The sequence below is a fragment of the Cimex lectularius genome, unplaced genomic scaffold, assembly GCF_000648675.2.
Source record: "Cimex lectularius strain Harlan isolate CLEC.00 unplaced genomic scaffold, Clec_2.1 scaffold46, whole genome shotgun sequence".
In the NCBI taxonomy this organism is placed as follows: Eukaryota; Metazoa; Arthropoda; class Insecta; order Hemiptera; family Cimicidae; genus Cimex; species Cimex lectularius.
This window is the reverse complement of record NW_019392654.1, coordinates 821,018-837,999: the sequence shown is the minus strand read 5'-3', so window position 1 is coordinate 837,999 and position 16,982 is coordinate 821,018. Positions and strand designations below refer to the sequence as shown.

The 16,982-nt window shown below is 32.7% G+C and overlaps 1 protein-coding gene across 4 annotated transcripts; it reads left to right on the top strand.

Moving 5' to 3' along the window:
• The first annotated feature begins 628 nt into the window (after window positions 1–628).
• On the top strand, window positions 629–16,868 carry LOC106672839 (protein FAM166B-like). Of its 4 annotated transcripts, none has more exons than XM_014404576.2 (7): window positions 629–898; window positions 12,482–12,557; window positions 13,768–13,951; window positions 14,335–14,417; window positions 14,483–14,624; window positions 14,688–14,821; window positions 16,454–16,867. In XM_014404576.2, exons 1-7 carry the CDS (start codon window positions 828–830, stop codon window positions 16,520–16,522), a joined length of 759 nt encoding a protein of 252 aa, XP_014260062.1. In that variant the 5' UTR covers window positions 629–827; the 3' UTR covers window positions 16,523–16,867. The 4 variants fall into 4 exon arrangements, with proteins under 4 accessions (XP_014260062.1, XP_014260066.1, XP_014260064.1 ...); XM_014404580.2 differs by having other exon boundaries at window positions 13,768–13,855; window positions 16,454–16,865; XM_014404578.2 differs by lacking the exon at window positions 629–898 and adding an exon at window positions 1,618–1,913 and having other exon boundaries at window positions 16,454–16,868.
• Window positions 16,869–16,982: the final 114 nt, after the last annotated feature.

The window sequence follows — 16,982 nt, the reverse complement described above, 5'->3', positions numbered from 1 at the left end:
AAAAAAAAAAAAAAAACTAAAAGAAGAGAAAATTGGGCTGTTATTACAAAATGTATTTTTCTCAAAAAATTAAAATGGCATTATCTGGAGTGGGTTGAGATAGAAATGTATGGTTGGTGGCATTATCTACATTTTTGGTCTAGTTTCACCGCCTTGTGCACCGTCATCTATTTGCAATGGTATGGTACACATATTTATTCTTATACAGGCAGTAGGTCATTTTATATTACCATGTTTTATTTATTGTATTATTTTATAATATTTATTTTATTAAGTGTAGTTTATTTCTATTTTATGATGTTAAAGTTATATAATGTAATGTTATAACATGTAATATTATAATGCTAATAAATTAATTTCATTAATCATTTAGCTCAATTTAGAAATTGTTTTCATTTTGAACGGAGTTTAATTTACATAAACTTAGCTTATATAATTTAATATTACCCTTAGTTTAATTTACATAAACTGAGCGTATATAATTCAATATATTTTTACACTTAAAGTTATAATAATAATTTATTAATATGTATTAAAGCACCCTGTTTTACAAATAAAAGGTGATTTGATTACTGTAGGCAATAAGAAAAAACACGCATTTACTATGACACAGAAAATGTGACCTGAAAACGAGAAGCCATTATGAAAAGAGTGTGAAGAATGGATTGGAGAGGGACCTGTGTGGGGGGGGGGGAGAAGCGGTATTCAACAGTGTAGAGTCTATACCCTAACCAACCCTAAACAGTGTAGAGCAAGCTTGGTTCTTGGAACAGTCAAGAGACAAATGTCATCGAGTTGGCATCACAGTTACGTCCTTCCATGGTAAAATGTTCATCAGCATCACTAAACCCGAAAGGGACACATTTCTCCAACAGACAAAGGACTGTCTCATGCCAGGGTATTCTTTTCATTATTACTTTTGCCAAATTTATTCAATCTTCATTCTAGTTCTGTAGTAATTCAAACATAATAATTGTCGAACGTTTTTCTGCAATTGCTATTCTATACTCTAACGTTCAAAATCGAAAATGTTTCCCATCTACAATACAATTTTCATCTTAATGTTAAAGTTACAAGATACTTTCATGTCTATATAACGTTTTACGGTCACGGGGGTAAATTATTTCTGAACATATGAAATTGTTAGAAGAAGTTTTATTTGCGATAGAAAAATTAATGTTATTGCGTTTGTCTGCTAATTGCAGTTATGCATTTTTTCCTGCATAACGGAGAGGGCATTCGTGAGTGGAATATAATACAATTTGTGATGGGCTTTTCAATAAGTATTTTGACCCATCTTGGATAAACGTCAATTTATGATGAAATTGTTGAGAAGTATTTATCTTTTTAAATAAATTAACCTTTTAAGTTGTAGCACAAAATACAGATATATACCATAATACTGAATATATAAAAAATAAACACAATTTAAAAATCCAGCAAATGTTAACATTTTGTACTTACAGCTTTTTCTTTACGTAAAAGTTTAAGTATTTATAATTTGTTGCAAGCTTATGAGTCTGTTTTTCTTTTTTTATACCATCAAAGTATGTGTAAAATTTAGATCTTCAAAATAATAAATACACTAAAAATACAAATATATTTTATAGTCATAATGATTCGTCAGCGATTTGTCATTTTCGCAACGGATTCTACTGTATGAGTGCGAAAAATTTTGTTGTCCTGTTGATGCTGTTCACTGGATTTCTTAGGAAATAGACGGAAAATTCGATTTGCGGATAAAAAGAAAAACCAACCGTCCGTTCGGTCTTGTCATCTCGTCAGTTGACAAAAGAAAAATTATATGAGAGCAAATTAGAAACTTGTCGTGAGTTGAGGTTCAGTGAGTAGCGAAAGTGGATAGTGACCTTGCAAGCGTTGACAATGCAAGTTGCTTGTCTTTCTGGGCCGTGGTAAGAAATCCTGTATTCAGTGTCAGTCGAAAATAATCAATTGGCTGATGAACGAAATAACTTTTTTGTGAGATTTCCTCTTTTGGTCTCCGGGATGATAAACTTATTGTTTGATAATTCTTGGTCTGCCTATGATCGCTGATTTTTGTTAATCCATGAATATAGTTACAGGTAACACCAAACAATAATCTTTTTTCTGACAATACGTGCACAATATGAATTAATTTATCCGAATAAACCAAAACGAATAGACAGAGATTTAAAGATGAGATGATGGATCGACCTGCTGTAGAACAACTTGGAAAAAGTATCTTTGGTGAGGTCACAACAGAACGACAATTCATTAAGTTTTTGCCGAGCTTTTGACGATTGTATCGTCATCAGGGCCTATTTATTATAGGAAAATATAGCAGTTAGAACATAATGTATTATTTAAAAAACAAAATTAAAAACAATTATATTTTTCTTAGTTTAAGTCGATGAGTGTTGAAATATATTTTGAGGAAAAAAACTGCAGTTATGATTATTTAAAATTAGGTGGAGCTCAGTATCTAAATATTAACAGATGAAATATGGAATTAATTAACATCAATAAAAACAACATAATATAAAATTTTAAAAAACAACGTGGTCGTATAAGATACCTCGGTTAAAATATACATATAAGTAAGTACATGCCTCTTTTCTTACTTTTTTCAGGTCCATTTGGATATCACAGTTAAGATTAATTAAGCTTTTTTTTTAAATGTACTATGTATAGATAACTTAAATTAAAGTGCTAACTTCAACCACAAGGGAGAGACATGAGACCTACACGACTAAGTTGTTTTTTGTTATTTTTAATTTTAGAAATTTATATTATGTTGTTTTTATTGTTTTGAATTAATTCCATATTTCATCTTGCTAATTTTAAATAATCATAACTGCAGTTTTTTTTTCTCAAAATATATTTCAACACTCATCGAGTTAAAGTAAGAAAAATATAATTGTTTTTAAATTATCCAATATGTTTTAACTGCTATATTTTCCTATAATAAATAGGCCCTGATGATGACGATACAGCAGGTCGATCCATCATCTCATCTTTAAAAGCAGGTCGATCCATCATCTCATCTTTAAATCTCAGTCTATTCGTTTTGGTTTATTCGGATAAATTAATTCATATTGTGCACGTATTTTCAGAAAACAAAGATTATTGTTTGATGTTACCTATAACTATATTCATGAATCAACAAAAATCAGCTGCCTCCCCGACAGTATAAACTGCTTGGCAAAATGTAAAAAATTCAGAACTGAAAAGATACTTAACCCTGTACTGTTTTGGAAACTTGTACTACTTTATTTTTAATGAGAACTTTTTTGTTATTGGAATTGGACTTGGAGCCTTCTAAGTCATATGTACACCTTTATGTACATCCGCCGCCGCGCTTTTTATATAATAACTGTATAGCCGTCTTAAATGCATTGACATCTTGGTACGGTTTCATTTGTAATTTGGCCTTCATCGATCATTTTGATCTATCTATGTTTGCTGTGTAGGTCTGTCAGACGAATTTCGGCATGTCGCCGCCTTCAGTGTTGTGTCTTCAGGTTTCTTTTAATCTACCCCTTGAAACACGCAAAATCAGTTCTGCCCAGATGTTGCCTTACCCAAATCCCAAGTGTCTTGCCTTCTTGTCTTATGTTCAATCCGTTTTATAGCAAAACCAAGTTGTAAAGTTTGTCGAAACTGTTTTTTTATTCACGACGTTTGATCGAAGGAAAACTGTATAACGTTATGTCAACAAAAAAACAATCCAAATAAAAGATCTCTTTTAACCACACATTCTCAAGAATTTATAAGTTGAATTAGTTAATGGTTTTATGGTTTCAATATCACTTTAATGGGTCAACAACATCAACGTTTATCTCTCAGCTATGTGTCATAAACAAAGAAATACTTATGATCCAAGCACCTGCTTTAGCAAGACGGAAAGATAACAAAATGTATGGTTTTTGACGTCCTATGAAAACTATCTAATCGGTTTCAGTTTTTATTATGATAACAAGGATTACAAATTTTAAACTAGAAATAAGTTGAGGCTTTAGAATTTTGGTATTTCTTTCTGCGTTGAAGATTAGTTTTAAATTTAATGTTTTTATGTTAATAAATTTTCTAATTTGTTCAGTACCCATTACTGGAAAGTAAACACAAATTCTGCAAACAGTAATAGCTTATATCCTGACTAACAAACCCACCACGCACCTACAAATAAAACATTCAAGCAATAAAAAGCAAAATTTTGAAAAGTTATGACAATATTGTGAAACATAGTAGTGACATCTATCAGGTGAGGAACCGGCCGCCTTGACCGTAGATGGTCTGTCCAATATGTCCTTTCGTCTGTCAGTCATACATCTTGGAATGGTTGGGCTGTGTGTTTTATCATTCGTGTCCGTTTTTTACGTTAAAAGTGAAGGGGCGAAAGTACTAATTTTTTCGATAATTATTACCGTCGGTTAGTGTGTTTGTCAATTTGTTTTCTTTTGTTTATTACGATATATTGATTGTTACGAAAAGCATGTCAAGAAAATTTGAATATGTAAAAAATTGAGAAAGAGGTTGGTCTGACAGACCCTGCAGCATGCCAAAACACTGACAGATCAGCAAGAATAGGCAGGCAGATCATGCTACATCACAATAGACACATTTTTCCGTAATAAAGGTAATAAACAGTAAAGGTAACGGGTAATAAAGATTTGTCAGATTAGCACAAACATCAAATACAACAAATCAATAAATTTATTATAAATTATTCTCAAAAGTTAAACATTTTAATACAAGTTAATGAATATTTATCGTAAAAATACTTTGCTAACCAAAACGTAATGTGTTTGAAAGTTTAAAAAAAATCAAATTCTTGGTGCAACTGTAGTCGCATGCGGTTTATGATTACGGGTTAGCCGATTTATATATCTTCTATATTATATATAGAACCCTTAACCCAAAAATTCTTTCGTGCACATCCATCTCGAAAGGTGGGAAAAGAAAGCAAATTGCAGTGTACAGCTAGTAGAACTGTTACATGTGAATTATTTGTTCCCTTTGTGGACTAGTTCTGTTGACACTCCATCGCGGATCCCCCGCAGAATGTCTCTTTTTCTTCCAACTGGTGATCATTCTCTTTCGACTGTGTACTTAAAATAACATTCAGCCGTTCAAAATCATATCGCATATTTGCCCGAATTCAAATTTCGATTCTACATAACAGGCGGAACTCACGGAAATAGCGTGACTGAAACCAATCTGGTTTTGGATTATTGTTTACGACACTATGTTGTACTACGTGTTTTATCTATTTTATTTTTTCCAAATAAAAAAACAAATAAAATAAATACTCGCCCTCTTGCAAAAGAGAAAGGAAATGATGCCGACTATTAGAGAATGTGCAAGTTCTTAATCCCAAATCTGTACTATAATAAAGCAATAAAGTTGGTTTGTACGTTAGAGGTAATCTCGAAATCTACTGGTCCGACGTTGATCATATTATTTGTACGCGTCCCTTACGATCATAAGAATAACATAAACATAGTAGTTCCCTTTCATGAAATAAAGATATGAAATTTTGTATGTTACTGTGCAACATAAGTAATACAGCAGAACAAATCTCAACGCTACATCAAAGATAAATAATTTATTAGTTTATTATCAAGTTTCCAAATTTTACAAATGAATTAATTACATTAATACATTAAATCAATTAATTACATGAATACATTTATATGCATATTTAAACATTTGTAAATACCACTTTACGTTTTGGTACTCAGGTCTCCTGACGTATCCATCTCGCCAACGAATTTAAGCTCTAGAGTCTAAGAAGAAATATCTACCAGATGCTACGTAATTAAACCCTGTTTTCTCAAAAAGTTGGAAGAGGGGACCCAAAGACCCGCTACAGAGCTCAAGCACAATTCTCATGTAGGGTGGCATTCCTACACGCTCTGTATAGGGATCCAGGGAATGGCCCCCATCCAATCAAGTGGGACAATCGAGCAACGTTTTACTTGTTGGACACATGCGCAGTTCATACACTAAATTATAATTAATTTATATCGTTATATTATCTTATATAATTTATCTCATTTGCCAGTGAGATTGCATTTTGTTCATTTTTATAAATTGTCAGTAATTATAATACTAAATATTTTTTCCTTTTTTAGCGCTTTAGGTATTACTTGCACATACGAATGATGTTTTAAATATATAATTTTTAATTAACGGGTTAATATCCCAATTATAAATAATTATATTTTTATTATTTGTATTATATGAATAATAAATAACCGGACTCATTCGTTGCCGATTTTCCAGTTTAAAATAATCATCGCACAATCATAATTTTGAGTGAGAAAAACCGAAGATGGGATATGATTTATATGTTGCGAGTGCCTACAATAAAACAAATTTGGCTTTGACGGGGTTGAAAAAGATCTGAACTCAACGCAAAAGACGAAACCGGGCCCAAAAGCAGTGATTCGTGAATATAATGGAAATATGGCCGTCACCTGTAATATAATAAATAAATAAATCACCTTGGAGAAAAACAAGTATACCAAATAAAGGAGACGAAATCCTTCACGAAACGAAGGGCTACATCTCTTTGTAGGTCAAGGCGTCCCCGGGTACACCGTGGGGAACTTCCTAAATCAAGAGGAAGAGAAATTTTTTCAGGAAGAAAAAATCCCGACAAGAAAACAATTTTTTTGTTTAAATAGGGACACTTTTGTCGCAGCATGGTCGTCCCCGATCTCATTCAGGTGTCGATCTGGGTCTGACTCGTTTCGGTGCCTTCACCACTGACATTCTCTCGGGCGTCGTGTTATACAATAAATATTTCACAGATATACCAAAGAAAATAATATACAGTCATTTTTTGTAAGTTAATTCATTTTTTAAATTTATTATTTATTTATTTTTTTAAATTATTAAACGACTGAAACTGAAACGTTGAGCCAAGAAGAAGTATGTTGAAATTAGGTTACTTCTATTACGTATAAAATATCTTCTGCCTTTTTTAATCTATCTTTTAATTTCATGTTAGTACGCTTTTGACGATTGCACAATTAATTTGGTGTTGTCAAACGTTTGTCACGACAGATTGTTAGAGGCGTGCAATCGCCCTGTATCTTTCACCACAATTTGTACTTTTTATCCAATTAAAATTAAAGATCTAATATGGTGACAGGATGATGATCTGTTGTTATCAGCCTAACAGCTTTTCATTTTCAATCTATTTTCAACCCCCCCCCCCCAAACGAATTTCGACTATAACACAGTTTGAAAAGTAAAAATTATTGGAATAAATACTGAGTTCGAGCATATTCTCTGAACTTGGAAGGCAGAACGATTGATTTAATGGTTTAAGGCCGATTTCTAGGGCGCGGAGGTGAGGCTGAAGGAGAGAGAATTGAACCGAACCGATAACTAAACCAATCAATAACCACGACGTACTTATTTCGTGTCATATTTTTATTAAAACGTCGTGGATTGCATTTGGATACAGTTCAAAGTACGTTGCAATTTCATAAAGAAAGATTTATTTAGAAGTGGTTTAAAAGAAAATATTTATGTTATATTGCGAGATGATCAAACTAGAATTAAATATTTCTCTATTTTTAGTTGGCGAATGGGATATTTATTTATTTTAATTTATGGCCGGCAAACTGCATTGGTCATCGCCAGCCCTATCTTCTTTAAATTCACATTTATTTTCTTATATTTCACTCGCTTTAAAATTACATTCTTTTAAATTTACAAATTTCTTTTACTGTTTTTCCTGCCAAATTATGTTTTACGATATATAACCTAACTAACTCTCTCTTTTCTTTATCCTATGCTGGCATCTCTGTACTTCAGGGCAGCGTCAATCGTGGATAAATAACACAAATACACAAAAAAATGAAAGTCTGGTTAGAATTCACACTACCCAGTACTCGGTACACGTTGGGGTAATGGGGGTATGCCCGCCCCTTCAATCACGCTAATAAATTACATTGACACCCAGACGTCGTTCACACAACCCCAGAGTACTCGATATTCCCAGGAATAATTGAGCTCCTTCAATCACACTAATAAATTACTTTGTAGACGAGATGAGGAGCGGTCAGGAATGAAGTGTTTAAGAAATACACCTTTTTCATTTTGTTGCGGATATTTCGACCTTTTTTTCGGGTCATCTTCAGGGGCTATTACAACACATATTTGATTGGAAAAAATACAATGCAGGTGTAAGTAATGTGAATTTTGAACTAAGGGTTTCATACTAATATAAAATGTGGTGCTATTCTTGTGGTATCATGTTTGTTTCATGTAAAATAGTTGTGAAACGGGAATTTGTATTCTGCTATTTTTATTTGATTATGACATGGGGATTTCCTGGATTGGATTTGTGATTCGGGGTTTGTTCAGTTATTGTAAACCATTTCTAGAAAGTTGCGTTTATATTTTTTTCAGTGCTTAGTATTTCTATTTTGTCGAAATCAATGATGTGGTAATTTTCAAAATGTCGTGTAGGACTATTTTTTGATGTTTTACAGTCATCGATGAGTTGTTTGTTCCGTTTTTCGAGATATTTCGATGTAATTTCAATGTATGTTGCTAGATTTTTCGTACAACTAATTTTATAAATTACATCGGATTTTTAGGCTGTTGGTGTAGGGTCTTTGATGTTGGAAAAAAGTGTGTGTACTGTTTTGTCGGTTTTGAAGGCCATTTTTATGTGGTCTGAGGAGAGAAATGTACTTAATTTGTGTGGCAAATTTTGGACGAATGTAATGGATATGTATATCGGTTTGATTTTTTTGTGATTGGGTTTTAATGTTGTGCTGTGAACTGTGGAGTATGTTGGGTTATAATTCTTCTCTAATAAATTACAATGTAAATTAAATGTCATTTTAATCATTACCCCCAGTTTGGGTCAGTTACCAAGAGACGATTAACCTCTCTAGTTAAGATGCCTTAAACAATTAAGAAAAGGGGTTTTTGCTTACCCTCCCGTCATATCATATTCAATCATAACGGAAATCGCGTATAAACGATACGAGAATTGATAAGTGGGAAAATATATCTTTAAATGAACCGAGTCCTGTCACGAATAGGGGGACAAATAACGATCAAACTTGCTTGCGTGATAAATGATTATTTTCACCGAATGCTGTGCCGATTTCTGCGTATCGAAGAATATTTTTAAATTGGAAATTAGCATTCGGCCTGCGATAGAAGAACAGTGACGTCTTTATTTAGATATTCGTGTATGCGCTATACATAAAGGGCGATTATTTCGATTGTCTTGTCTATCTAAAGGAGTTCAACTCGTTTCCTGCAAATACATTTCATTCTCAATAGTCTCTCGCACACGAAACTCCAAAATTACAGTGTGTGACTTTCAGGGTGTTACAATGTTATATTTTTGTTGATAATACTTTTACGAGCATTACAAGTACATTTAACACATACCTGAAATAGAAATATATATAAAATCTACAAGGTAGAAAAGAGAGTTATAAATATTGGGTTTTCCGGAAAAGAATGCAGGTTTTCATGTTTTCTTTCAATTACCCCTCAATGAACTCTTTACGTGTGATGTATTATTATTTTGTACGAATGTCCATACTTTTTAATCCTCTTTCAAACAAAAATACCAATAAATTATACAATGTTTATACGATTCGATATAAAATATCTAATAAAGCTTGCAGAATAAATTATTATAAATAAACATCATGTATTTTATTATAAATATAAATGTAATATATATTATTTATAAACATAGTTTTAAAAGATCCGCACACTTAAAATTATTATTGAAATCATGAGTTTAACAGTAAATAAATAATAGGCCAATCCTTATGGTTAAATAACTTCAAAATTGTTCCGGACATTGCTGATCTCTCTTTCGCCTTAAAAATTTTCTAATTATACAGTTTAAATGATTGTAGGACATATTTAACTTCTGTTCTGTGCATTTTTTTTTCATTGGCGCATGTTTGGGAAAAATCCTGAGACACGTACATTGGGTTGTCCGGAAAATAATGCAGGTTTTTCATGTTTTCTTAAAATTACCCCTCAATAAACTGTTTATGTATGATGGATTATTCTTTGTAAGAATATCCATACGTTGTAATTCTCTTCCAAACAAAAACGTTTGTTTACCTCAGTAGCATTTCATTAGTTGAGAATAATTCAATCTTTACTAAGATGTGAACGCATGATTTTCGCGTAATTTCGTTTTACGAGTTCAAACTCGGAAGGGACAGCGCCCAAACCGCCAGAACATTAATGGAGGATGGCAGGGTGAGTGAGAACACCGTTCAGAGATGGTTTAAAAAATTTCGAGAGGGAGACTTTAACCTTGAAGACAAAGAAGGTCCTAGAAGGATTTCTTCCCTAGATCATAATGTTCTGCGAACTTTGGACGAAGAAAATCCCAGAACTGTTCGAGAACTAGCAGAGAATCTTTTGAGCAAATCGACCGTCGCTGACCACCTTAAGTCAATTGGAAAGGTGAAAAAACTCGAAAATTGGGTTCCTCGTGCATTAAACGACCAACCAAGCCAAAAATATTATCTCTATGGAGTTTTCGCAAATTCTTTGCCGAGACAGTAACGATTCTTTTCTGGGTAGAACTGTTACTTGTGATGATAAATGGATCCTCTACAACAGCAGACGTTCTAGACAATGGCACGACAAAGAAGAACAGAGGAGAATCAGCACAACGTTTTCCAAAGCCCCAACTCATCATAAGAAAGTGATCTCTTTGGTGGGCTTCATTTGTGCTGATTACTACTACTTCTTGAATCCGGACGAAACAATCAATGCCGAAATGTATTGCTCTCAAATTGAAGCAATGCACTGGAAATTAGCATTACTGAAGCCATCTTTGATCAATCGGAAAATGCGATTCTGTTACACGACAACGCTCGTACCCATGTCTCACATGTGACAACATGAAAACTGTTGGATCGTGGTTATGAGATCCTCACCCTCCCCATCTCCAGACCTCTCGACTACGATTTCCATTTTCTTAGACATCTGGACATCGTTTTATAACAAAATAAAATTATTGATCAAAAGTCCTTAGAAAATGCGTTTACAGAATTTGTTAATAATAAAGACTCCAAATTCTATTCAGAAGGTATAGTGAAGTTGCCATCTTCATTAGGAGAAGTGTATTGAGAATGATGGAGGGTATTTTAATTAAGAAAAAATGTTTAAAATCATTTTTGGAGAGTTTGAACTCGTAAAACGAAATTACGTGAAAATCATGCGTTCACATCTTAGTAAAGACTGAATTATTCTCAAGTAATGAAATGCTACTGAGGTAAACAGACATTTTTGGTTGGAAGAGAATTACAATGTATGGACATTCGTACAAAGAATAATCCATCATACGTAAAAAGTTTATGGGGTAACAAAAAGAAAACTTGAAAAACCTGCATTATTTTCCAAAATGCGCCAATGAAAAAAATATATAGAACAGAAGTTAAATATGTCCTACAATCATTTAAACTGTATAATTAGAACACTTTTAAGGCGAAAGAGAGATCAACAATGTCTGGAACAATTTTGAAGTTATTTAAACGTAAGGATTTACCTATTATTTATTTACTGTTAAACTCATGATTTCAATATTCATTTTATGTGTGCGGATCTTTTAAAGCTATGTTTGTAAATAATATATATTTCATTTATATTTATAATAAAATACATGATGTTTATTTATAATAATTTGTTCTGCAAGCTTTATTACAGATTTTATATAGTATCGTATAAAAATTGTATCATTTATTGGTCGATTTGTTCGATTATTGCTTTCAATTTCTGTAGTCGTTTTAGAAAAATGCAGTCTTCAAAGTTCTTCTCATTACAATATTTATTTTTTCAAAATTATTTATAAATTGTGGAATAGTTAAACATTAAATTCCGTAAGATGTGATTGTTCAGCTTAATTTCTAAAATTCTAACGCAAGGATCAAGCCAAATGTTTGAACTTTTATCCAAACATTTTCGAATACAATTTCAATCATTCTACTTTTTTTGGCATTGGTTCTTTCATTAATCAAGAAGGCGAAGAAAACAAAGTCAATACTTTCGGACCATTCAGTACCAAGCGAGAAGTGTTGGGCTTGTCCTGTTGGATAAACATGTTAACATTGCTTACAGCACCGAGTTTTATCAGAAACTGCTTTTCCAAGCACATTTTCATCGATCCTTGGTTAGTGTCAGTAATTCATTAACCAACTTTACTGTGTGAGCCGTCAGAAAAAAAAAAAAAAACTTCTAGATCTCCCAAGCCTTGATTAGTTTCGATCAAAAAGATAGCATGCACACAATCAACTTTCTTCAGGGTGGCAAAATAAGAGTAAAGTTTCCAACTCTGGATTACAACTTTTACACAGTTTGTTAATATTAACTGTAAAACGAAAACCACTAGATCAAAGGCGTTGAACCCAAAACAAAACCAAAAACCAATCAGCCCATGAAATCCCACCCACTCTCGTGCAGTAATAAAAAACTTTTTTTTCAGGTATACCGGTCATTGTCCCACGCTTAAATTCAGATTCGGCAAACGATATGGCGCTAGTACAAAGGAAATTATAAGGGTAAGTCCATTGATGCACAAAACGTCACAAACTTTATTTGCAATACTCCGTATGGTATGACACTTTAATAAATAAAATTAAATACGATATTATAATATANTATATATGCTGTTCTTTGATCAATGATGCACATGTATGTACAACGGCAAAACGCGCTCGATAACAATCGAAAAATCTAAATTAATAGCAGAGACATTAACAATTAAATTACGTAAATCATAAGAAACTATCAATACTTAGTTGCTTTTTGTTGAGCTATCCGATACCGTTTTGTCTAGATTCACCACTCTACCATGATTCTCTCCTATAAACGGGGAACGACTTTGTAGGAGATATTAAGAAATATCCTCATGTTCATCCCTCACGCGAATTTCTTTAAATAGGTTAAAGTGAATTTCTCTGGAAGTATTCAAAATAAAATAGCATTTGCTTGCCAGTCGTTTTCATCACCAGCCCTATCACCAGCACAACTGCACATTTTCTCACAAGAAAAAATCCAATACCAATGGGAGATAATTTGTGATCTTACGATAATAGTTCGATATAGACAGTCGGCTGAAGCATTTCTGCTTCCGGCTTCCGAGGTCGCTACTGCCGAATGGAATGCAATTTCTGACGGCGTACATGCTAATAAAAATGCTTCCGTTTTTCAAAAGTCCATTTTTATTTGGAAATTAAAAATAAAATAATAATTATTCGTATCAAATAAACAGCAGTTTGTCGTTTAAACAACGAAATTAATCATGGGATGATTCTTTTTCGTCATGTCTTTTCTTCTACCTTTCTTAAACGGGAAAACGATTAAAATCTTTTAAAGGGTGGTTTTACTGCATTTAAGAAAAATCGAAATAAAATGGATCAATTAAAAATAAATAAAACGTCTTTATCAATAAGTAATGCATAATTTATATATGAACTTGTATTTAACTGTTGACTGAAAACTAGTTGAAAAATTGTCAACTTAAAAAAAGCTTGTAAAAACCCTTAGTTTTAATACAAACAAGTTATTAAAGTATTAAAACATTTTTACAGTTGTCACTGTTTCATTTATCAGCACCAAACTCATTTTAGATTTTTGTCAACTACATATAAAAAATGTGTATGCAAAATAACTGTACCAAAACATAATATTTCGTAGCATAATTCTAAAAAAAAAGAGTTCTTTTAATTCTGCCAACAGGTAATAATGTATTTTTGGAAACTTTTTTAGGAAATGGGTGAGAAAGGGTTGTGGGCCAGACACATAGCCAACACAAGATACAGGGAGCACGACCCGGTGAAGGGGCTCCTGGATGGAGGTGAGTTCAGGCCGATCGAAAGGGCCAAGGGCCAGTACAATAGGAACTTGCCAAATGGTGCAAATAGAACAAGACCATACATAATGGGATATACAGGTTTTTAACAATTTCTCAATAGGTCTCACAATAAGCATGAAATATGCGCCCTCTTAAAAGCATGGCCAGCTTCACATCGCTATTTCTAATGAAAAAGGAGACAATTCAATTATTATTTTTAATTAAAAAAATCTAAATTCCGAGATTGCACCCAAAAACAATAACCCACAAATTTATATGTAGTTGTTAGTATATTATATATATATAATTATATGCATATAACCAAAAATAGTTGCTTGAATAGCTATAAAATTTTATTTATCAATTACATTTACTAAGTGTTTTTATCATAATTTATTAATAATATAATAAATTATTAATAAAAAACTTGTGATACAATAATTAATAACAATATATAATAATTAACACTTATTTATTTATAGGATATATTCCTGGAATGAATTTCATCTATGGTAAATCATATTTACAAGCAGCTGACGAAAGTCTTAGCAAGTACGAAATAAGGGTATGTACTATTTATTACATGTAGTTTTGCATATTAACTTCAAAAAATGTAAAAACTATTTTCAGAAAGCGTCGTTGGAGTGCAAAAAGGAATTTGAGATGCCACATAGGAATTATGAGCGAAAATTTCAAAAGCTTCAACAGACATACCCTAATGACAAATTAACGGCAGCACTGATGGATTTAGAAGAGAAATATAAGTACAAAGGTGAGTGAAAAGGTTTTCATTCAATGTTCTTTCAGCAATATATGTTTTAATTTTATGGTGCAGTTGAGCATATTTCGCCAGAGCAACCCCCGATTGCTGGCTATACGGGTCATATTCCTCGAATTAAATCAACCGAGACTTCCTTAAGCCAAAGATACCACACTGCAGCAAAACGTGGCCTTTACCTCCTCCAACAGGTATATCATACTAATTTAAAAAACCATTACCTGCATACATTATGTGGGATCTTAAAAAGGTAATTCTTGAGTTATTCATCTTTGAAAGATAATCATTTTTAAATGTAATAAAAGCTTAATTTAAAATTTATTGGGTTGTCCGGAAAATAATGCAGGATTTTGGTATTAAACAAAAAAAAAGAAACTAGTTACTTTAAAGCAATGTTCTTTAATCAAAATAATTTCCCATACTCTCAATACATTTCTCCCAACGTGTTGGTAACTTATTAATTCCGTCTGAGTAGAATTCAGAATTTTTAGAATTGATAAAGTCAATAAATGCATTTTCCAGTTCCGTTTGATTTTTGAATATTATGTGTTGTAAGTAGTGGTCCAGGTGTCTAAAAAAATGGTAGTCAGTAGGCGAGAGGTCCGGAGAGTAGGGTGGGTGAGGCAAAGTTTCATAGCCAAGCTCCAATAATTTTTGTGACGTTACACGTGACACATGTGGTCGAGCGTTGTCATGCAACAAAATGGGCCCTTTCCGATTGACCAAAGAGGGCTTCATTACTGCCAATTTCTGATGCATGGTATTAATTTGGTTACAGTATGATTCAGCATTGATGGTTTCGCCAGGATTTAAGAAGCTGTAGTGTATTAAACCAAATGAAGCCCACCATACCGTAACCATTACCTTTTTTTGATGAGTTGGGGGCTTTGGAAAATGTATTGGAGCTTCTCCTTTGTCGAGAGCCACTGTCCAGAACGTCTAGTGTTATCGTAGAGAATCCACTTTTCGTCACATGTAACAATTCTGGCCAGAAATGGGTCATTTTTGTTTCGACAAAGAAGTGATGCACAAACATCAAAGCGCTGATTTTTTTGGCGATCGTTTAATGAGTGTGGAACCCAATTTTCGAGTTTTTTCACTTTTCCAATCGCCTTGAGGTGGTCAGCGACGGTCGTTTTACTGACTTTGAGTTGCTCTGCAAGTTCTCGAACAGTTGTTTTGGGGTTTTCTTCCACCACTGATCGCAGAACATCATCATTAAGAGAGGAAGGCCTTCCACGACCTTCTTCATCTTCAAGGCTGAAATCTCCCTCCCGAAATTTTTTAAACCACCTTTGCACAGTGCACTCATTAACACAACCCTCGCCCCAGACTTGGTTAATGTTTCTAGCCGTTTGGGCTCCGCTTCGGCCGAGTTTAAACTCGTAAAAGAAAATCGTACGAAATTCTCGCTTTGACATTATAAGGATGACTGAATTATTTCCAAGTAGCGGAATGCTACAGAGGTAAACAAACAATATCATTTGGAAGAGGATTAATAAGTGTTGACATTCATACAAATGAGTAATCCTGTAAACGTAAACAGAATATTTTATATAGATTTTTTTTAATGAAAACTTAAAATCCTGCATTATTTTCCGGACAACCCAATAAAAACAAAATATGTATTATAAATTGGTTCATTGGAAATCAATATCTATACTTTAATCTGCCCGATCAAAATATTTTAAGTTTTAGATGTATCAGAAGGGCATATTAAGTTAAGCTTGGCTTGAGGGTCACAGAATGAATCAAAATATACAATCTTGTGTAGATATTTGATGTTGCAACAACGTCAAACTAAACTTTCTGTCTGGTTCCAGGACAGGCAAAGATACAACAGAGCTAACGATAGCCTTTCAAAACCACCGATACCGACACCAGTTTGCTGAATGGCAGGCATTTGAAGTCGACAATAATACAATACTTGAATTTTGAAAAAAAAACTTTTTTTCCTAATTTTTTCTGTGATGTCACAATATGTGAAAATATTGGATGAAACATCATTCTTTTTGCAGGCAGATAAACCAAAACAATAGACAATTGCAACAAATACTTGTCAAATAGGACTAAGTTATACAATTTAAGTACAATTTACGAATAATAATTATTTATATTACTGTAATTAAAATACAAATGCTTATCACTTCATTTTCTAAAAGCATTTGTTGCAAATAATTGTGGATAAATTCTTAGCCAATATTTTTTGTTCTTGAAATATTGGTTTTAAGAAAAAAATTTTCATTGTGAAATTTTTAGGAATAAATTGAATTTTAGTTTTTGTTAAGTTATTTATCTATATTTAAATAATTTCCATTCCAGGCTTTAATTTTATAATATTATAACTATGTT